Raw genomic sequence first — 24,697 nt, forward strand, 5'->3', positions numbered from 1 at the left:
GCTTAATTATTTTTTGCACCAATCTACTGCCTTAGCTTCAGATGAGCAGAGGAGATGTTCCCACCAGGAAGTCGATTCAACAGCTATACATGGTAACTGGTACAATTAAAGTTTGTGCACAGTATTACAAAATCAGAGTTTCACATTTCACAAAGAACATAAATCACAAACTGTCAATTTAAGAAACTGCCATACAAATTCAGACATAAGACCAGTAGCTCCTTTCTTTTTTAAGAAAAATATATTTAGAAAGTCTTGGATATTTTCAAAAGTTGCACTAGTTTTAGTATTACACTGCCCAGGAAATGTGGATTAAATAAAGGGTTAGAATATAACAGAGAAGATTTAACACTGCAATCATAAATCACAAAATTACTGTTACACATTAAAAACAAACTAAATTGGTGAACCAACATAGTGTTTCTTTTCGGACACTAACATGACCTACCCATGCATGAACTTCTCAAACGTAAACTCTGCTTGTTAAAGTTCCACCCCATGGAGCAGAGGCTATTTTTTGTTGAAATTTTAAATAAGAGAAACTCTGGGCCCCAAACATTTCATTTGTAATATGTCAACCATAGTTGAGTTCAAAAACATTACTTAGATGAATTAATGTCTTCGAGCAAAGAAATTATTTGTTAAGATTTTAACACCACCACAAAAACACACTAGGCCCGAAACGTCAGCTTTTGTGCTCCTGAGATGCTGCTTGGCCTGCTGTGTTCATCCAGCCTCACATTTTATTATCTTTAAAGTGGATTCATCCTTTTTACTTTGTATCAATTGTTAACTGTTCTGTGACAGTGAAAACAACAGCAACTTGCATTTATATACCACTTTTAATGTAATAAAAGCCACCCAAGGCACTTCAGAGGAGTGTTATCAGAGACAAAAATTGACATGGAGCCAAAGACATGAGGATAATTGGCCAAAAGGCTTGGTCGAAAAATGCTGTAAACAGCATCTTAAGAAGAGGTCAGTAAATAGGTTGGGGGGAATATTTTCACACTGAAGGCCTTGGCATGTGTGGGTATGCCCTACCAATGATGGACTACAATTCAGAAATGTACAGAAGGTCACAACTGAAGCAGCACAGAGATCTCAGAAAGTTGTCAGGCCGGAGGAGATTACATAACTAGGGAGAGGTGAGACCATATCAGGATTCGAACAGGAGATCAGAATTTTAAGCTGAGACGCTCCAGATCTCAAGCTGGTACATATAGATCAGTTAGCACCAGGTTGATCGGTGAATGAGACTGGGTCCAAGTTTGGGAACTAGCAGTAGACCTTTGCAAGAACTTCAGCTCAGTGTGAGTGGAAGACAGATCAGCATGGATAGCACTGATATGATTGAGTCTAGAGGTGGTAAGGACATAGATAAGACCTAAGCAGCATTTGAGCGGAGGTAAGGATGGAAATAATATCAGTAGCAAGAAATTTAGCTGTATCCATTTTCAGACATAGACCAAACCAGGGGGTACAACTGGCAGGCTGCAATTCAACAGACTGCCATATTGGGCAAGGGACAACAAGAGATGTCCTTTACTTATGACTGATGTAGGTGGTCACCTATTTGCAAATAAAAATAGGAGGCACAACACTCAGCTCAAATCCCTAGTCCAACATTAGTTTATTCTGAAACATCCAGTTCCATCACAGCCCAAGGGTAAAAATAACACAGTAAGAAATTACTAATATTTGGACATGAAGTTTTTGAAGTATATAAGAACACTCTGTGTCATTTGGAAGTTTTATTGCATTTTTTAAACCTTCTGGGACATCACAATTAAGAAACTGTCCCAATGGAACGCACGCCATCCATGAATTTATCCATTTGCAGAGATAGCAGGAGCATGATCCCAGTGGAAGATTCCCAATATGTGTCCTATCACCACTAAACGAGTCATCAGCACATTACTAACAAAGTGTGGGACTGGATGAACACAGCAGGCCAAGCAGCATCTTGGGAGCATCAGAAGATGAAGGGTCTAGGCCCGAAACGTCAGTTTTTGTGCTCCTGAGATGCTGCTGGCCCTGCTGTGTTCATCCAGCCCCACACTTTGTTATCTTGGATTCTCCAGCATCTGCAGTTCCCATTATCTCTGATCAGCACGTTGCTGTTTGTTGACTGTCACATTTCCTACACCATACCATGACTATTTCATTGGCTGGAACACAAACAGGGATGTCCTGAAATTGTAAAAGGCACTTTATAAAATACAATTCTTTTGTTTCTTATCTAAGGGCTGCTGCTAGTGTTGCAGTGAGCAGATATTTTCTTCTTGCATTTTCAATGATTTTTGTATACCTTTGCTGGTTATAGCCTTTCCAGTTTTTGCTGTTAGTGGCTCAATGGCAAAGAGGCCTAAGAATGAATTTCTCACTATTTTAGCCCAGGGAACCTACCCTTTGCATTTCTCATGATCTGCAACAATCCTTTTAAGCATCAAATCTCATGTAAAGCATAGGCTTATTCCACAGTGTTATCACTTTTCTACAAATGATTACAATTTTCATTAATGCATTACAACAAATTAGAAGAGCGAAAAAGGTGAACAGGAAATTTTTAACAGAAAACGAGTATAAAACACAATTTAAAAGAATGATAGAGTAAGAGTGGAAACAAAAGGCAAGTGTATGTATTTATCACATTTCACGACCATTGGGCATCTCAAATCCTTTCCGAGTCAAAGAACCATCTTACTTTTTAAATGTAGTCATTTGTAATGTAGGAAATATAGCTGCTAATTTTGCACAGCAAGGTCCCAGAAACAATGATGTGACAATAACCAGATAGTCTCTTTCAAGTGAATGTCAGCTGATGGGTAAATATTGGTGAAGACACCAGCATTAACTCCCTGTCATTTCCTCAGCAGTTCCATGGGAACCTTTATGTCTGCCTTATGGGATTAGTAGGGACTCAATGTAACGTATCATCCAAAAGACAACATAGAAAATGTAGCAATAGGAGAACACATCAATATAGTGAGAAGTAGTACAGTAGGAAGAGGTTCACATTGGAGTGTAAACACTGGCATTGAACTGCTGGACCAAATTGTCTGTTCTGTGTTATAAAATCGTCGTAACAATAATATCATTGCTACCATAGTGGAAGCTATTTTAATAATATGACTTGTAATTGAATTTAAAAGCAAATATAATTTCCATAGCTCAACACCTCACAGTTCAGAATGAAGGCAACTTGAGAAATATGACAAATAATTTACTGTCCAATTCACAATTAAACCAGCCATCAGTTACCATTATATGCCTATAGATAAAACAATGCTTTAGGGAGAACTACAAGATTTGAGTAAAAATCTACTTAAATGCCTCTTATCCCTCAAGGTTTTGTCCCCTTCAAAGAAAAAAGTAAATAACAGTTATTTTAAGCCAAGAAAATTTGAGTACATTAATTGATGTACAACTTTCTAACACCTGCCAATCTTACAATATTGTTGATCAAATATAGGCTTTGAATTAATAAAAAGACTTACACTGAAAGTATATTCTGATCTTAAGTAGCTTAGCTATGCAGTGAAAGGATCATTAAGAAAACCTTAGTCATAACTTCCACTGCAGGGAGTCACAAAAATGATCAAGAATAATGTGGCTAGTTTTATGGGAACTGAGGTCAGCTTTTGCATACAAGCACAGACTAGAGAAGTTAGTCATTCATCTAAAATGATTTCAGAGAATTTGCAAGAGCGTGAAAGATATGTTATGCAAGCATATAAAAGTATTCAGTGGAGGTGGACAAGACCAGCTACATGGAGACTACAAAGCAGCCCTCCCATGGTTCATGAATAAGTCGAGGAAATGATCAGAAAAAAAATGGAGAGATGTTTGGACAGATGGCCCACTTAAAACACGGGATAAAGTGGCAGCAATTTGAATGAAATGTTAGATTTTGATAATAATTGATCTTTATGCTTTGTAGTCCGCAGACAGGTAAACGAATAAATTTGTGAAGCGTTACAAATATTAATTTTTGCTATCAAAAAAACTATTTATGAATGTTATTGTTGGAAGTTAAGAGAAGTATTCAAACATAAAGACTGTATGAAAACCTCAAGTATAATCAGATGCAAAGGAAGGTCAGGATTAAAGGAATTTAAAATAGCATGAATCTGTTCCAACCAAAACAATGCCAAAGATTTATATCATGATCGTTCTGCACTTTGAATGGTTGTCCCTCCATGGATAACAAACTCGAGACTTATACTGCAGCATTTCCTCCCTCTTGCACCACCAGTTGTATTTTGCATGTTTAATATTTCAGCAAAAAAGGTTTTATTTGGCTGTGTGACATTCCAAAAATCTAGAACTATTATTTCTCAACGTTATTTCTCATCCTGAATATTCACAACAAACATTTCCTTTCAGATCATGCTCCTTCACAATATCATATGTCTATATATTGAATCCCAAGATATCCACATTCAAAACCTTTTCAAAACAAAGTATAAAACAACTCAACCAAAATCATGGCTTAACTGCTTCAAAACTTTGTTTGACATGATCATGATTATTTGGATTAGATTCTTCAAAATAACGTCTTAAGTCCGCTTGTTCGCCCACAATAAATTAAAATGTGATTTTCCCTTATTTCAAATTCCAATGTCTTTGCTTCACAGTACAGCTGAATGTTACTTAAAAGCAGGGCAAGTATCTTCTCAAATTCCTGTTCTCACACATAAATCATCAAGGAAACTATGTCATGCAGAGACAGGGGTCACTCTCCTAGTGAGACAAATGCTTTTAATACTTGCATTCTGGTCTAATGCTTTTGTCTGCACCTATTAGGGTGACTTATAACTTTACAAGCAGGTAGCTAGCTTATTTACCTACTGTCACCTACTCAAAGTAGCCTGGTTTTTTACAAAAATAATTATTACATTGCTGCTTAAAATCTACTTAAGCTGAGATTTGCAATAAAAATTTGGAATAAAAATAGCACTTTTAAAGATTTAAGATAGTTTTTACCTTTTAAAGAAAAAGTATTACATGAAATACTTTATTGGTTTTAAAATAAAAAATTGCTTTAAATTGTTTTAGGTTTGCTAAGTAATTAGCTATTTGGGAGTTTATGACCAGAGTTGCACTACATCACTTGCTCTCTCAGGCTAGTGATCTGATGTGTTGATATAGTCTCAGTCATAAATCCCCATATGGATCAACCAATAAAATAGAATCCCAGGCGTTACAGTCGTTCACACTAACTTAACATTTCCACACCATATTAAAAATACAAGGCTTTAATTTTTCAGGCTTATTTGAGGGCAAGTGATATTCCTCACCATGAACATATTGACCTGATACTCCATCATACATATGGTTTCTTGGACTTTTAGTCTTACATTGGTTCATAACATTTCAAAAAGGCTTGCAAACACATATTGGAGCTGGAGATCCCATTCTTAATTTTAACGTGGCGGCATCACAGAACATATTGAAGAAGGAAAAGCATTAATGTAATTTCTGTGGTGCAACATTGGGAATTTTTTTCAAACCTTTAATTCGGGATGCAGAAAGTATTAGAAATCTACAACAAATAAACAAAACTGAGGAATGGTATACTGCAAAACTCTGAAAAATCAGTGGAGTATCAAACGAAAAGAAGTAGCTATGTTTTCAAATTTGTCGACTTTATCACTTGCAATAAAACTATGGATTAACCTTTGTTTTTAATTAGTACAGGTATTGTTAGAAGTAATAGGCCTCTAACTTTATCAAGTTTAAGAAGTGAGAATGGCAGAACATTCGATTCACGTTAATGGTGCTTATAAAAATAATATTTCAGTATTAGAATCACAAACAATAGAACCATGACACAAAACTGAAACTTCTGACATCTAATGATGTTGAGAATTACGCAGCATTTTGCAGTGCAGAAAAATTATTCAGTGCAACAGGCCCAACCTTTGTCATCTAACCCTGTGAGCATGCTTAAATGTACCTTTGTTATTTGTCTCAACTAATCCATGTGGTTGCAATTCCACATTCTCATCACTCGGAGTTCTTCTTGATTCTCTTCTCCATTTCACTTGCTGCAATACTACAACTCACCTGCAGCAAGATTCACACTGGCGTGGAGATAATCTTCACAACAGAGGGGGATCTGGGCCAAAGTGCGATGCCTTCAATCCAAAATCAAAATCTTGCTAATCTAAATCATAGAACTCACTATACAGATATTGCTCATGTGCATTCACTAAGAAACTGAGCTCCAGGTCACTTTTCCCTCCGTCTACTCGCATTCATGAAAATTGGCTTTTTGTTAAGCACCTAGAAAAATAAGGGCCTCTTCCAATCAGCTGTCAAATGAGCCATGGTTTATCAGACAACAATGACCTTCACATTGCTATATGCATCAGAGACTTGGATAATCTACAGCATGCATTTGAAAAGTACCTGAGGGGTGTCTTTACAAAATCCTCCAAATCCAATGAAAAGAAAGGAAGTCCAAAAATAGTGTCCTCTCCCAAGACAAGTGTGCAAAATGAAAAATCACATGACACCAGGTTATAGTCCAACACAGTTATTTAAAGACACAAGCTTTCGGAGTCTCGCTCCTTCTTCATCTATGAGTGAGACTCCAAAAGCTTGTGTCCTTAAATAAACCTATTTGGACTAATAACCTGGTGTCGTGTGACTTCTGACCTTGTCCATCCCAGTCTAACACTTCCAGATCAGCACATAGAGTCTGCACTCATCCTCTGAAGAAGATACCACTCAGACCAGGTCCCCTACCTTATCTCTGTAACCCTGCATTTCCCATGATTAATCCACCTAGCCTGCATATTACTGGACACTATGGACAATTTAGCATGGCCAATCCACCGAAACTGCACATCTTTGGAGAAAGCCAGAGCACTTGGACGAAACCCACGCAGACACAGGGAGAATGTGCAAACTCCACACAGGCAGTCACCCAAGGGTGGAATTAAAACTGGGTCCCTGGCACTGTGAGGCAGCAGTGCTAACCACTGAGCCACCATGTTGTCCGTACCATGGCGAACCCTTTTGCCCTTCTCTCTCCATGGGTGCTACCTGATCTGTTAACTTGTATCAGCATTTTCCATTTTTACAGTCATCTCATCAGTATAGCACAAGTAGACTTCGGAATTAATTAAACAAAATGTGTCAAAATGCCCTCAACATTTAAGTTTGATAATAAAATTGGGAAATGGTATTGGCACTGAAGGGATTGGAGATAATATGATAATATGGAGAAGCTGGGACTGTTTTCTCGTTGGAGAGAAGGCCAAGCAGAGATCTGATGCAAGTTTTCAAAATCATGCAAGGTCTGGATAGAGTAGAATGTAAGAAATTGTTTTCTTTCGCATGAGGATCAATAACAAGAAGGCATAGATTTAAAACAATTTGCAAACAGCAGAAGTGATGTGAGGAAGATAAAACTTCACACAATGAGTGGTTTGGGTCTGAAATACATTGCCTGAAAGTGTGGTGCTGGCAGAGTCAAACAGAGGCAGTAAAGAGGACATCAGATAAATTCTGCATAAGTCTGAGTGAACACAGGTTTATGTGGAGTGGAGGGTAGGAAGCAGTCCACAAAGCATTGAAACAATTGGGTTGGCAGGACACGGAGAGACACGGATGGAATGCATTGAGGTAAGAGGTGAAAATAAGGAGTACCGGTGATTGAGTGGGTCAGAATCTCATCTTTGCATCAATCTCAAAACCATGAATGTGAATGGCCCGATTCAACCTCAGACAGGCACAAGGGCTGGAAGCAAAGCTTAGAAAACAGAGTTTGTGACAGGAAACAAACATAGCAGCTTCAGTCTTTGCAATATTTCATTGGAGAAATGTTATGTGTCTATCTAGTATTGGATGTTGAACAAGCAATACTGAAAGATGTGGAGAGGCCGACAGAACTGGTGGAAATATAGAATTATAGGACTTTGCCGATCTTGATGATATTTCTGAGGATCAGCATGTAAGTGAGGCTTGGAAGAGGGCTAAAGATAAATCCTTTGGGGATTTTGGATGTAACAGTTCAGGAGTTAAGGGAGAAACTATTGTATGTGATCCTCTGGCCAGAATTAGACGGACAGATACAAATATAGATTCAGTGACACGGGACAACACAGTGACTCAGTGGTTTGCACCGCTGCGTCACAGTGCCAGGGATCTGAGTTCAATTCCAGGCTTGGGTGACTGTTTTTGAGGAACACAGAACAGTACAGCACAGTACAGTACAGGCCCTTCAGCCCATGACATTGTGCTGACTTATTATCCTACTAAGATCAATCAACCCTGCATACCTTACATTTTACTGTCCTCCATGTGCCTATCCAAGAGTTTCTTAAAAGTCTCTAATGTGTCTGATTCCACTACCATTGCCGTCAGCACATTCCACACACTCACCACTCTCTGTGTGAAGAACCTATCTTTGACATCTCCCTTGTACCTTTCTCCAATGACTTAAAATTATGCCCCCTCGTAGAAAAAGTCTCTGGCTATCCATTCTATCTATGCCTCTCATCATCTTGTAAACCTCTATCAAATCACCACTCACCCTTCTTTGCTCCAGTGAAAAAAGCCCAAGCTCCTTCAACCTTTCATCATAAGACCTGCCCTCCAGTCCAGGCAAACATCCTGGTAAATCTCCTCTGCACCCTCTCTAAAGCTGCCACATCCTTTCTATAATGAGGTGACCAGAACTGAACACAATATTCCAAGCGTAGGCTAACCAGAGTTGTATAGAGCTGCAGCTTAACATCATGGCTCTTAAACTCAACTCCTCTGTCAATGAAAGTTAACGCACCATACACCTTCTTAACATCCTATCAACTTGAGTAGGAATTTTGAGGGATCTATGGACATGGATCCCAAGATCCCTCTGTTCCTCCACACTGCCGAGAATCCTGCCATTAACCCTGTATTCTGCATTCAAATTCGACCTTCCAAAATGAAACACTTCACACTTTTCTGGGTTGAATTCCATCTGCCACTTCTTTCCCCAAGTTTGCACATTCTCCCAGTGTCTGTGTGGGTTTCCTCTGGGTGTTCTGGCTTCTTACCACAGTCCAAAGATGTGCAAGTTAGGTGCATGGGCCAGACTAAATAGACCATAGTGTCCAGGGATGTATAGGTTAGGTGGATTAGACATGAGAAAAGCAGAATTAAAGGGATAGGGTAGAGGTGGGTCTGAGTGGGATGCTCTTCGGAGGATTAGTGTGGATGCAATGGACCAAATGGCCTGCTTCCACACTGTAGGGTTTGTTATGATCCTCTGATTCAGATGTGTGTGTAGTCACAGCTGGAAAACAGTGCAAGAGAATGGCGTGGTCAACTGTGTCAAGGGCTGCAGTCAGACTGAGGATGAAGTGCTGAGATAATTTAACAGTCAATATAGGGTGTCATTAGTGACTTTGTGTAGGTCTGTAACAGTATTGTGGTAGGAGCAGAAACTCGTTTGGAGGGATTCAAACATTGAATTGCTGTCAAGATTAACACAAATGTGCAAGTAAATCACAAGGATTTTGGAGGGGACAGAAAAGTTACAGCTGGAGCATAATTTGGAAGGGCAGAGTGGTCTCTTTAAGGAGGGGTTGATGACTGCAGATTCTAAAGAGACTGACAAGAGAAACATTAACTATATCAGTTAACATGAAACCCAGGAAGAGATGGTGGGTGCTGAATGGTTTGGTCAGAATAGGGGCTGGGGAATAGGAGATGAGTCTCAAAGGCAAGATGAGAGATGGATGAGACTCTAAAGAGAGATGCAAGGACAGCAGAGGACATCAGGGGAAAAATGAACAGCACAGAAAATCAGGGAAGGGGCAGAAATAGCACAGGCGGTGAAATAAATGGTCTTGATCTTTGTGACAAAAAAGTCCATGAGCTCCTCACACATGAAGTTGTTTCTAAGGCTGGAGTGAGCGCAAGTATGCGCTTTAGAAAAATGATTTGTGATGGTGAAAAGAAGCTAGCTTATCTTTGCATTACAAGATGATCCTAACTCATACTAAGTTTCACTGACTTTACCCCCTGCTTGCTGACTTATATTTGTTTTCTGGTCTGGTGATACCTTGCATGCAAAACATGTACCCCTGCATTTAATTCCTCCACTGCCTTCCTTCCTCCCCAACTCTGTATTCATCTCCTAGTCCACCATCTCCACCATTTGCAATTGTCATGATCCTGAGTTCCTGAACTCCTGCCCTCAACCAGATACATGGCAACATGCCCACCTGCAAGTCACACACTTTCTTGACATGGAACTATATTGTTGTTCCTTCAGTGTTGCTCAATCAGAATTCTGGAACTCCCTTCCTAAGGCTGTAGCTACATCCAAAGGACTGCAGCAGTTCAAGAGGGCAGTTCACCACAATCTAGCCAGCAACGCCTCCACTCCGCAAATGAATAAATAAAGCTTGATCTCTTTCTCCATTTTTAAGTTGCCCTGAAAACCTATATATTTGACCAAACTTTTAAGCACCATTTCTCATATTTCACTAAATTTTTCGATACTAATAATTTCTATTTCATAACTCCTTAGTCCAGCACCATTGGATCATTGACTATTAAAGGTGCTGTAGAAATTCAAATTGTTCTAGTTGCTGTAATTTTAAAGAGATGGCTGAATGAAATAAACATTTTTATTTTTCTCCTTTTGGAATTGTTTTCAGCTTGGAATTAACAGATGTAACTTTGGCAATATTTCCTGGTTTCTAAAATGTTATTAATCTGTGGCATTGCTGTGCAAATTTCACCCTTGCCTCGCAGCACTAAGAACTTTTTTGATGTTTCTTAAAACTAAAACCGATTTTGATTTTCATAACCATATAAAGAAAATGATTTATTTAAGTAGCCAAAGATCAGAGGTGGATGACACTAACAATGAAGAGAAGAGGAGGCTTAATGTTTCAACACTGTCTCAAGCAGAAAGCAGTCCCCTAAAGTTAGGTCATAAAGGTCACCAGCAACATAAGAGAGATTGGGGAGTTTTGGAATTAAATGAAATGAGAAGCCTGACATGTCGCTAAATGCAGGAAATGAAGTCTTGACTATGGAGAGAAAACTCTGGTCTGCTGTTACCCTGGTGACTGGCGATATAAAGTGATTATGGACTGAATGGCGACATGATATGAAATTAAAATGTTTCATATTGAACAATCCAAAATGAATAGGAAAGGGTTGGGGACATAAGGGAGAAATCAATTTGGCAATGCAAGTGGTGAATGGAAATAAAGTCTGAATAGACTATGCCAGTGGGGGTGCAACAACTGCCAAATGTCCTCGAGTCCAAAAAAAATTACAATAATATTTACGCAGTGTGTAAGAGCTTTCAAAATCATTCCAGGGATATTATGAAGAGTGATCTCAGAAAGATTCCAAATTGTGATTCAGTTAGGCATTTGTAACAGAACCAGGCACAGAATCCGATAGCACAGGAGAGAAACGATTCAACACTTCAAGCCTCTGCCAGCTCTCTGAATGAGCGATTCAGTTCATCCCATTTGTCCACTTATTCTTGAAAGTTATGAGCAAATATTCTTCCACCAGGATGCCAAGCAACTCGAACCAGCGTCCTCTCATTGTTCACCCTCCCTAGAGTAGAAACAGTTTCTCCTTATCTACTCAAACAACACTCTTCAGACTTCCAGACACCTCTGCTAAGTCTACCTGTGGTAAACAGGGACAGGAAGAAGACATGATGTACAGACACAACAGGGTGAACGTCCTACTGCCCTGTACAATTTCCATGATTTTAAGAACTACCTGAGAGACACTGAGATTGAATGAAACAGTTTCCTGCTCACCGGCTGTTGGAAAGTGGGAAGGAGCAGAAACGCAGTGGGCTGCAGCAGGTGTTCATGGGAAGAGTTTTCTGGTAACATTGGGTGGATACTGACTAAAACTAGGGAGGAGACGGCAGAGGCACTGATGTCTGTCCATCAACTTTCAACAGAAAAAGGCTCAGTGCCAGACAACTGGGAAATGGCAAATACAACTCCTGCTTTACTGAAGGGAAGTAGAACCAGCCCAGATAACTGTAAAGAGGTTAACTAATGTCAAAGGTAGAAGAGATACTGGGCTGCTAAAACATCATGTAACACAATATCTGGAGATGGGAATGGAGTGGGGAACAGAAAATGCTGGATAAAGCAGAGCAGACAAGTGCCTGGGTTGAGAGAAATAGAGTTAATGCTTCAGATCAATACCTAATTCCAGTTCCAATAAAAGGTCAAAGAGGTAACAGATTTTGAGGTTTTAAGCAAATACGGAGGCAGGGGGAGAACAAAAGGGAAGGTCTGTGATAAGTGTGGAAGGCAAGAGTGTAATGTAGGCAGTTTCCTTTGCTGTTATTTTATGCTTCCCTAATTAGCTTTTTCCTTTGATTGCTTATATTAGGTTTTCACAAATATTCTCATTTAAGGTTTGGTTATAAACTAAAGGAAATGAGTACAATGCTATGTTTGCTTTTATCAGCAAATGTGTGCTGTGGAGTTTCTTACAAAAAAATATAAATGCTGAGAAACTCGAGGTCACCACATCACTTCCTGGGGAAGCTCACAACTCTGATCTTATTCATCAAAATAAATCTCACCTTATGAACTGTATGGCCATTATTCTAATTTTCCAAATATACATTTTAAAGGCACATTTACCATTGTGACAGAGCAACAATAACACTGGGAACAACTTGGATTTAAATACTGCCTTTAATGCAATAATAGTCTGCAATCCAACTACGTTGCATCTTTCCAAGAATCAATGAAATATGTGAAATTACATCTGAAAATGTCACTTCACCTGACAATATTTCATCCCAACTTAATTTTAAATTTAGTGAAAGGAAGATACTGCAGATGCTGAAAAGCTGAAGCAAACACAGAACACTGGAGAAACAGAGTTAAGAAAAATTATGCTGTACTCAAAACATTATCTCTGTTTCTCCATCTCCACAGATGCTGCCAGACCAGCAAAGTTTCTTCAGCCTTCTCTGTTTTTAATTTTAAATTTACTAGTCAAAGCAAAGCAGTAACTCTCATAATCTAAAAGGTATCTTCTCAACATAAATCATACAACAACAGCTGGAATTCATATGTCACCTTTAGCATAGTAAAATAGCCGAAGGCACTTACTGATGGGTGATCAAACAAAATCAGACTTTACTTCATGTAAGGAGATGCGAAGGCAAATGTTCGGCCAAACAGGTAAGTTTTAACAAATGTTTTAAAGGAGAGATTTGGAGTGAAGTAACAAATAGGAATTGTCCACAAACACAGAGTGAGTATAATCAACACTGTAAACAAACTTCAAATTTACAGAAAATACTCCACACTGTAGACTCAAATTAAGTAAGGTAATAAGAAATGATCTTCCCTTAAAATTCCCCAAAAAGAAAACATAAAAATCTAACAATAGAAACAGGAATTGACCATTTGGCCCCTCAAGCCTGATCTCCTTTGACTAAAATAATGGTTGATCTTGGACATCAACTCTATTCTGGCCAAATAAGCCAGAATTGTTGTTACCTCAGCAGGGAATCTACAGTATAACTGACTCTGTACATAACTGACACTCTCAGTGGATAAAAAAAGATCCTGTGGAACTATTTAAAAGAAGTGTTCTTTATGACAAATATTTATTCCTCACCCAAAATTATTAAAATTGATTACCTGGTCATTACCGCATAGTTGTTTCTGGGAGCTGGCTGTATTAAACTGACTGTCATGTTTCCTACATTACAACAGAAACTTCCTTTGGAACATCGAGGTCAAGAAAGGCACTGTTGAAACTCTTGCATTTTCTCACAAAGATCATGACATTCTACTTCCACGTTGAATAGCTGCTCTTTCTCACAAAGATCCCATGCTCACAAGCCATCTCCTACTGGGATCCTTCAGCCCCTCCACTGCTCCTTTGGGTCATCTTCCTCTCTTCACAGCTGCAGTTGTTGTTGATCCTATTCAAACTCATAAACTCATCGCCCTTTCAATTTTACCCTCGCTCCTACAGGCAGCTCACCTGTCCCCTATTTTCATATCCCTAATTTCAGAATGCTGCTTGATGCAAAGGTCAAGCTCAATTATACTTTTTCCTCTCTCATCCAGACAAAGTTGGGGGTCAGGCTTAATGATCTATTATGGCAACAGGAGCACCATTCAGCATGCTACAGATGAACATCACAGGTCCCAGATATTCCATGGTTACCTTTTGAACTTCAATAACCCCCAGCCTACACTTTGGCCCCCAAGATTCCTTTATACATCAAAGAGTTTTCAACAGGTTGTCTATTCTCATCACCAGTCTCTAACCAATCAGCTCTCTACAAAAGCAAAATATTGCGAATACTGGAAATTTGAAATGAAACAAAATTTGAGAAACTTAGCAGATCGGGCACCATCTAATATGAGATGACAAGAACTAATCAAAGATCTTCCAACAGAACTGGAAAAAAATAGAGATGTATTGGATTTTAAGCAAATACAACAGTATGAAAGGGAAGGAAAGATAAAAAGGAAGGTTTGTGTGAAAGAATGAGATATTCAATACGAGATAATAGGTGCAAGTCAAAATAAGATGGCAATGTCTCAAGAAACAAATTATTGGCTTGCAACAGGTGCAAATAGGAAAAGCAAAATCATTACCAATAAGATCAGCTCAAAAAGAAAGGGTAAAAAGAACTGCTAACTCAGTATTAAATCTTGAAGAGCCTAAACAAAAAATATCAATCCATCTCTTTATTTTTGCTGTCATTTTGCATTTCTTTAAAGACAAAGAAGCATACAATTGTGCAATTAGTAAGGCAGCAATGTATTACAGGAGAAAGCAAGAGGAAAGTGCCAGCCATAAGGGCAAAGGAGATGAAAGGAAAAAGCAACTTGCAGAAAAATGGAGGCTGAAAAGAGCAACAAAAAAGCAAACAGCTAACCACAACCATGAATCATACAAAGTGGGGCAGAGTAGAAGCCAAATAAGGGGCAAGAAGGAATTAAAAAGCCACACAAGCACAGCTCCAGCAAGAATTTCTTTCTCAGGAACAATAAACTTGCAACTGCAAACACTGGTCCGAGTTGTCTGGTCAGAAGCAATGCAACTACACTCACCACTGACTTCAAAGAAAAGTAGCAGCAAAGATCAAAAGATCTCCATGGAGTGGGTTTCCCTTTCCCTTTCCCTTTCACCAAGTCGAGGTGGTCTCTAAGCATGCATCAAGCACGGCATGCAGCCAATAAAGTATTAATAGAAAGTAACATATACTGATTGCCTTTTACTTTTATTTAAAGTTTTACAGGGAGTGAAATAAGCAAGGGTATAAACGTGGGATTAAGGCAGAAACTGACATATCAGAAACAAATTTACTTAAATAAAACTAAATATTTGATTTTTTTCTTAAAAATAATAGAGAAGTATGACAGTCTACTAAAAAGCTTTCAGGGCCAATGATGCTGTTCAACAGTAATTATAAACTAAGTGCACTGTTAAAAACCCAATTATGTGTCAATTGACACAATGCTTCTTTCCAGGCTTTTACAACAAGGCTAAGTAGTGTAAAAAGACCAATTTCTTCTTAGTTCATAACTATTTGATTGTAATGAAGGAGAGTCAACAATGCACCCCATGATGAAGCGTGAAATGTTTGACAATAACTTCTGCACTTGCATATGGTTGTTTATTGTCAACACTCTCACAAAGTGGCACAGTGACCACAATGCACAGAAACACAGCTTTGCTGTCAAACACCTGAATGTCACTTCATGGGCATTACCGAATGGCAGAATTGACTTGTCAATGTGTGTTACATTACATGAACAGCACTGAACTATGAAAGCATCCTTCAAAAGGTGCCCCTGAAATAAATTAGAAAACCATTAGTCCATAGGTATGCTCAGAAAGTGCCTACGGTGCCTAACTCATTCCCCCAACTCCCCGAGTGAAGTAGCTGATTAGGCAGAAGGGATATGGCCAGCAGTGAGGTTCCAGGTAGAATGCTAGGCAGAGGTCAGCTGCATGGAGGGGCAACAGCCAACAAGGTGGTTGCTTGGGGGTAAATGTTGATTTCGGTACAGGGAAGTGACTGGCAGCTGTCAGCAGCAAAACGTAAAGCCGGGTTCAGGCAGAAGGCTCTGTTCGGCAGTTTCATGTCATCACCATTATTCTGATGTTGACATCCTGAGGTGTTCGCAACACACCCTATGTTTCTGCACTTAACTAGAGTTGCTGAGCGTTTCAGAAGAGTAATGACGGCAAACAATGACCACTTCAACATGATTATCACCACAAAATCAGGCCAATGCAATAATGGCACTGCTTAACCTCTTCCTCTGCAATATTTTCCCCTGGCTCACACAAGGGTAAAAATTCACACCGGAGAATGTTTGAATAGGTGCATGGAGCACTCTGTTAACTTACACAAGTGACCAAACTTTACATGCCAGCCACATTTGCAAAGAAATCCAAATTATGTGGCAATGGCTCTACCCATGAGGCAAGCATTCAATAAATCCAATTGCCGTGCATCATGTTAGTGATACTGCAAGTGGAAACTGGAAAAGGGTACAACTCACACAGAACCTAGAAAAATACACATTTCAGCCAAAACAAGTAATGCATAGGAAGTGCTGCAGGCAATTGGTTTTAGAAACATAAACATGACATTAGTAGACCCATGAGATATTTCTAATATAACCACACCTGGAGAATTACTCTGCTTTCCCTTTCCAATTCACAACAAAAACAACATAGCAAACAAATCATCAGCGTTCCACTCATATGGCCAAGATATTAAACGTAAACACTGATTGCATAAAATCACATAATCTCCAGGGTATTGTCAACATATCAGAAGTGTCTCAGGACGACCTCAATAAAATTATGATCGAGTTTCAAGAAAAACAAGACCTAAAAAAATGCATTGTGTGCTGATTTTGTACCTCACAGCAACACATTGGCAAGAAAAGCTCAATTTGGCACAGATTTCCGCCCTCTTGCCTGCAGTAGAAAATAATATAAAAGGGGCCTGTGCTCATGTGTGAATCTTGAGTGAGTTTCAGTAAGCAAGTCAACCACAGAGAGCACTGCCACAAGAACAGACTCACAATCACTTCTCTCCAACTTTGGTCGTCAATATTCATGCACATAGACCCCTGCCAATTTTCTCCCTTCCAACACAACGACATATATTTACATTCCTACTAAGCCTTTAGTACAGAACCAAGTTATCGCACAGGTGTACAATCGGATAAAATTTGGTACTGAGCAATGTGAGATGGTACATGTTGGACGTCCAAAATCTGACATCCTCAGGATCAAGATTGTACCACATTAAAATCGAAACAGAATTTGGAGATGTGAGTTGGACTGGATTGGGTGGAGTGTCATTTGATTCAGCTGAGAGTAGTACACTGGTGTCCTACTATAGACAAAGTGGCAAATTTGATGACTAGTCCGACACACCACCAAGAACTAGTGCCTTGCTGAGCTGTCTTGAAATTTGGACAATATATATGAGTTTTATTTAAGTGAATACTAAATTGTCTCAAACATTCGCAGTTTCCACAGAATTGGATTTTGGACATTCGACCTATATCAGGTCAAATTTCAAACATTTGAGCAAACAGGAAAATTTTAAAGAGCTTCTTAGAGAAGGAGCAAGAGGTAGAAAGGTACAAAGGTTTAGGAAGAGAATGCAGGAGTCCAGGGTCTCAGCAAGTAAATGTAGGACTGACAATGATAATTATGATAAATGTGGATATGAAAGAAGACATAATTCCAAAAAGCACAGCGATGTCAGAGGCCCATACAGTGGAGGAAGTTACAAAGACTAGGAGTGGCAAAAGTCACAAGAGGGGCTGAACTTAAATTCAACATGTTGCCAGAATAGGAGTCAATGTAGGTCAGCAGGTGGAGGGGGAGTTGGGTGAAAAGGACTTGGTGCAAGTTAGAATACATGCTACTGAGGTCACCTGCATGGCCCATCCGGTCGCCGGCTGAGATCAGCTAGTTGAGGACAGCCCTCAGGTCAAACCTGGGTCCTTCTATTCTAAATATTTAGCCATTCACCGAACAACTCTCTGAACCATTGCTGGTACACCACATGCACGCAATTAGAAAAGCAATATTCATTAGATAATTACTTCCAAATAATGCAGCAAACATTCTGAAAATTCCTGGCTTGAGGGAAAAAATAATTCTCAAAAACTGCATGCTGTGAAGCAATGCATATATGTTAGTTTAGTAGCTAACCTGGCAAATTATAAATATTTTTCAATGTTGCATATTAGCACAGTTTTGCAACCTTCAATTAATTTCCACTCTTCAGTTTCAGAATTATAGCATCAAATTTTTGGCATTCTGCAAAGAGTGAAACTGTTTTCTGTTCTCACGGATGCCATACTTTAAGGGTCGGTTAAAACAACACAAGAGGTTCCTTCCCCAACCTTAATGTTTAAGTCTTTCCCTTCTGTGAAGGGATTTGTGGGTTTTTTTTTCAGTGCAACAGGCCTTTTGACAATGAAACTCAGTTTGTGGAGGGATGAAAAATCAAACAAAGCAAGTGGAATTAAGTCCGACAATGAGGCAATTGTCAATCATCCAGAACCATTTCCTGACAGACATGTGTGTCGATTGCTTCTGTTTGCTGATCAAGAATTATGCACTGTTTTACAATTTAAATCTTAAGAAAAAATATTGTCTTGCAAAAACCAGAAGGTTTATGGGTTGAGTCCCGCCTGGGATATGATTGCATACTAAAGGCAGACCACGCACAGTTCTTCACACAGCATATTAAAGAGAAGATTTTTCTTCCTGTCAGAGAGGAGTGAGAACAATCCCCCACATTCTTGTGCAGTTTTTTTTAAAAAGAGACTCTGGTGTCACATCTAATGTTACCTAAAAAGAAACTTATCTAGAACTTCACTTCTGGTTAGTCAAGCACATTATTTTAGTTTAATTGGTCAAAATAACATTTCTGATTTTTAATACCCAACGACATCTGTTTTCTTGCTGATTTTGTAAAATTATGTTGCTTAAGCAATATAACTTTACAAAGTAGTTACAAACATGAAGTGAATAAATTCCACTAATATTTCCTAAGTTGTTTGTTTATATAAAAGTAAGAGAATGAGATTTCATTCAGCTTTACTAAGGCACCTGAGGTCCTTAATCCTGAGGAAGGCATGTCAATGACCGTCAGCTGTTTGACGGGCACTATTCAGTGAGCCTTCCCCAACAGAGGTAAGGCAGGGCTCCCATCAGTTCTCCAGCCGGGAGGCAAGATCACCAAACACACTAAACTCCAAGCATAAATTCAATCGGGAATACATGAAAAACCTCTTTACCCAAACAGTTCCGAGAATGTGGAACTCTCTACTACCATGAAGTAGTTGAGGCGACCAGCACAGATGTGTTTAAGGGAAAACTGGATAAACACAAGGCAGAAAAGAACAGAAGAATATATTGACGGTGTGAGATGAAGTGGGGTGGGGGAGGAGGTCTGTATAAAGTGCAGCATAGACCAGTCAATCAAATATCCTGTTTCCAATATTGTAAACTTCTGTGTAATCATGATAACAACCTACTGACTAATATTTTTTACCATAAAATCACTCCATAGCATGCATTATTTTCTTGAACTATGCATATTTTAAAATCAAGAAATCTTTCAACATCTTGCCTTCCATTACTGGGACTTGACATAATGAGGAAATGTGAAATCATTCATACTGGTAATAATTCAATTGCATATTGAATATTACATCAACAGCTGTTCAACCGTGCATTTGTTCCTTGTGAGGTAGCTATCATACGAGCAGCAGACACTGAATCAATTAATTGCTTATCATAAAAAAATTCCAAAATATTCAGCTATCAGTACAATTTTCTATGTGTACTGTAGAATAGGGGAAAGGGGATAATTTTTCCGCATCCACCTTCAATTTATATTGTATCACTTCAAATTTCACAGTACAGAACCATGCCTTTCACTGAATCACGATGGTATTTATTGTCAGCAAAGGCCTTCTCGCAGCTCACTCCATCCCTTCTTACCAGCCAATTTCTTTCCACCTCATGATTCAGACATCAGGATTAATAAATGAAAACTAGTTTATTCCTGGAGATCATTACAGTCCTAATTGGTAAATTATACCCATTTGCTAAAACAATTACCTCCCCAATATGTAAGGAAGACAGATTTCTCTTAAAATTCTGCCTGGTTGTTCGAATCATGCTCATAACATAGAGCCTGGAGGCAAAGATTTCTCACCTTGTAGAACTTTCAAGAAATCTCTGAGCTTTCAGCAAAGCAGTGACGTAAATGGATCCAGCAGTAGCCAGCAGTTCCTTGTGCTCAGAATTTGACAACATATGTCCTGTTGGGTTAAGAAGTTTTACATAAAATTACATCGAATGTGCAGCCAGAAACAGACCATTTGGCCCATATGGTCTCTGTCCTTGTGTCCTCCCACCCTGTTGTCTCACCTTGGATGGAGAAACTTTCTCCCTCATATATTTATCTAGCCTCTCCTTAAACTCATCAATGTTATTCTCCTTCACGTGGTAACAAGGTTCACAAGTTCTCCCTTAAAACATCATCTCATTAGTAACTTGTATCAGAAAACACAATAGAAAACAAAAACAGAAATTGCTGGAAAAGCTCAGCAGGTCTGGCAGCATCTGTGGAGAGAAATCAGAGTTAACATTTCGGGTCAAGTGGCCCTTCCTCAAGGTCACTTCCTCAGAAGGAAGGGTCACTCAACCCAAAACGTTAACCTGATTTCTCTCCACAGATGCTGCCAGACCTGCTGAGCTTTTCTAGCAATTCCTATTTTTGTTTCTGATTGACAGCATCCACAGTTCTTTCATTTTTGAACAACAGACAACAATTCGTTATAATAAAACAAAAAGCTGCAGATCTGAAACAAAAACAGAAATTGCCAGAGAAAGAGTTCTGATGAAAAGCCACCGGACTCACAAGTCTTTTCACAGATACTGCCAGACCTGCTGAGTTTCTCCTGCAGTTTCTGTTTTTGAAACAAATTATTATTTTGGATTAAGGCTTTGGTTTCAATAAAATATTTTCCTTAAGCTAAACAGATCTGTTGGATCTTAGACAGACCATCGTAGCAAGAGAAAACTGAAGGTTGATAGGTTTATATTTTTTCAAGTGTTGGAAACTAAATACGACATAATTAAAGTGTTTAAGATGATTAAAGGCTTTGATAGGTTGTTACAGAGAAATTATTTCCCTGGGAGAGATGGGGGACGTGAAAGGAGAAGTGTAAAATCTAGAACAGAGGGGTATAACCTTAAAGTTAGAGCTGAGCCATGAAAAGTAATGTCGGGAAGCAATTCTTCACAAAGGTCTTAATGGAAGTCTAAAATCTGTCTCTCCCAAAAACTGCTCAGGCTGTGGGTCAATTCAAAATTTTAAAACTACAGTTGTCAATTTCACTGACTAACAAAAAAAAGCTAAAGGTGACAGAACCAAGGAGGGAAAAAGAATTACGACACAGCACCAACTACAAATCTAATTTAGTGCCTGAACAGGTTTGAGGTGCTGAACAGTTCCCTACTGTTTCCCTCTTCCTAGAAGAATCAGCAAAAGTGGTACTGCATAAATTACAAAATTCTGTTTAAAAAGGAGTTATACAATACTATTTAATCAAACTGCATTGCAGTGCTCATTCTTAGCTTTCTGGCACAAATACAGGGAATGCTGGAGAAACTCAACTTTTCTGGCATCATCTATGGAGAAAGAGACAAAGTTAACTTTCTGAGTCCAACATGACATATTCTGAAGGAGTCACACCAGGCTTGAAATGTTAGCTCTATTTCTCGCTGCACAGATACTGCCAGACTGGCTGAGTTTCTCCAGCATTCTCTGATTCAACTGATTCTTCTAGGAAGAGGGAAACAGTAGGGAACTGTTCAGCATCTCAACCCTGTTCAGGCACTAAATTAGATTGTAGTTGGTGCTGTGTCGTAATTCCTTTTCCCTCCTTGGTTCTGACACCTTTAGCTTTTTTTTGTTAGTCAGTGAAATTACCAACTGTAGTTTTAAAATTTTGAATTGACCCACAGCCTGAGCAGTTTTTGGGAGAGACAGATTTTAGACTTCCATTAAGACCTTTGTGAAGAATTGCTTCCCGACATTACTTTTCATGGCTCAGCTCTAACTTTAATGTTATACCCCTCTGTTCTAGATTTTACACTTCTCCTTTCACGTCCCCCATCTCTCCCAGGGAAATAATTTCTCTGTATCAACCTATCAAAGCCTTTAATCATCTTAAACACTTTAATTATGTCGTATTTAGTTTCCAACACTTGAAAAAATATAAACCTATCAACCTTCAGTTTTCTCTTGCTACGATAGTCTGTCTAAGATCCAACAGATCTGTTTAGCTTAAGGAAAATATTTTATTGAAACCAAAGCCTTAATCCAAAATAATAATTTGTTTCAAAAACAGAAACTGCAGGAGAAACTCAGCAGGTCTGGCAGTATCTGTGAAAAGACTTGTGAGTCCGGTGGCTTTTCATCAGAACTCTTTCTCTGGCAATTTCTGTTTTTGTTTCAGATCTGTAGCTTTTTGTTTTATTATAACGAATTGTTGTCTGTTGTTCAAAAATGAAAGAACTGTGGATGCTGTCAATCAGAAGCAAAAATAGGAATTGCTAGAAAAGCACATTCTCTGTGCATGTTTCAGATTTCCAGCAAGTATCTTGCTTTCTGCAGTATTTTACTTTTATCTCAGGTTTCTGGCGTTTGATATACCACTTTGAATTCCTTTACAGTTGCTTCCCCATCAAACAATACAAGGTGGAACAACAAGAAGAAATAGAGAAAGCAGTCACATTTAGTTTGAAGGCATGTTCAGTATATAAGTGACTTTTACCGATTAAACTGAAACTTCCAAATAACTCTTAATTATAAAGTAATCAAACCTGACATAAAATTCAAAATCTTGATACAAAATGTCTAATACTATGTAAACAGCGAAAGGAATGAGCTTCCATTGTGCCCCTCATTTTCAGTAACAGCAACATCATGAAATAAGTCAGTCCTCTGAGCAGAACTCCCAGCTTCCAACATAAATTTAAGGCATCAGTGATATTTTTAAATTATCAGAAAAAAAATTATTCATTAATTTGGGTCTGCATTCAATTAAATGCAGCCCCTTCCTACTTTCAGTATATTAAGTGATGTGTAAATGCTTTGCAAAATAGCTGGGGTCAGACCAGTTACCTTGAATGAGACCACCAAATCGAGCTATGATTCTATTAAGGGTCAGAACAAGTTTGAAGTGTAATTAGCCTCCTCCTGTTGTTAAGTCCTATTCTCCTATATACAGCAAAGAAACAAGCCATTCAACACAACTGGTCAATCAGCGAATTCCCATTTTCCCTCTCATTCTGTTATTATATTCTTTCTATCCCTTTCTCCTTTTAGTGTTACTGAAGGGTTAACATTACTAGGACATGATTCTGCCCTTCCAACTTTCTTCTTTCATTCTAAAGAAAATACTAATTTCTAAACCAGGCTCAACAACCATCTATACCCTGCCCAAGCTGCAGTGACTTCCCACACTGAATTGTTCTTGAAAGGCTGTTGACAGCATCCCAGGTCTGTATTTACAGCTTTTCACCAAAAGCCACAGAAAGCAATTAGAATATGGAAATAACCTACATAAAAGTTACTTTTGGACAAGCAAAAAGAACGGGGCATTTCTGTTTCGATAGACCTACCCAAATTATGCTTATCATGTCACCTGTAAACATTTAAGGATTAAGTCAATGTCAACCAAAGTTAACTCTACTAACAATGTGTAAATAGAAACAAGACATCACAAGCAGTCAACGGTGCAGACACTCTATTATTCCAAGAAACAACTGTCTTTGCTTTATTAAATCCATCGGTACAGACCTTTGAAGCCATCTGGATAGACCTCTGGGAGGAAATTAGTGGTGATATCTCCTTTCACAAATCGTGGGTGGATGATAACTTCTCGAAGTAGTGGAATGTTATGGGTCACTCCTGGAAATTGAAAGGCAACATTTTGTTTTAAAATAGTGGTGACGGTACAATTAGGTATCACTGGAATCATCATATCATTGCTTCCAGTCCAAGTATTTATCCAATACATGAGGTCACGAGAAACACATGTCCCTTTCACATTCAAGGCTAACATGTTTCACAACGGAAAGTCTGACAACCATTTTTAGAATCTTGATGCTGAGTGGGGTTTCTCTTGATGACATGAACATACTTAAAATAAAGTTCACAGAACAAGAAGAAACGTTGATCAATCCTAAAATGCAGTCCCATTTAGAGTGAGATATTAAACAGAGAGACCATCTGTCCTTATGGATGGATAGACGTAAAATGGCTTATCTCAAATGAAAGCAGGAAACTATCCCTGGTATCTTGGCCAATGTTGACCCATCAACCAACATTACAGAAGATAATAGTTATCATCATATTACTGTTTGGAACATTGCTGCGAACAAATTGTCTATCATTTTTCCCAGCTAACAAAAGTGAGAGTATATCATAAAAGTACTTTGCATTGGTGTAAAGAGTCTTGGGGCATTAGCAACTAAGAGGCAAGAACCAGGGTAGATCATCCAGCCCCTTGAGTTTGCTGTGCCATTCAACAGGATCATGGCTGATCTCTAAACCAGTGTCAATGTATATAGTAGCAAGAATCTGTGT

The 24,697-nt window shown here is 38.7% G+C and overlaps 1 protein-coding gene across 1 annotated transcript in view; it reads right to left on the reverse strand.

The window, feature by feature from the left end:
* The window catches only part of pcca (propionyl-CoA carboxylase subunit alpha), a 352,214-nt gene that overhangs the window by 133,226 nt on the left and 194,291 nt on the right, over window positions 1–24,697 (reverse strand). Inside the window, exons 17-18 of the mRNA XM_059646462.1 lie at window positions 23,909–24,019; window positions 20,252–20,357 (exon numbers count right to left, since the gene is read on the reverse strand). Of these exons, the coding sequence (XP_059502445.1) occupies window positions 20,252–20,357; window positions 23,909–24,019 (217 nt within the window). The remainder of the gene's footprint in view (window positions 1–20,251; window positions 20,358–23,908; window positions 24,020–24,697) is intronic.

The sequence above is a fragment of the Stegostoma tigrinum genome, chromosome 6 (genome assembly GCF_030684315.1).
Source record: "Stegostoma tigrinum isolate sSteTig4 chromosome 6, sSteTig4.hap1, whole genome shotgun sequence".
Taxonomy (NCBI): Eukaryota; Metazoa; Chordata; class Chondrichthyes; order Orectolobiformes; family Stegostomatidae; genus Stegostoma; species Stegostoma tigrinum.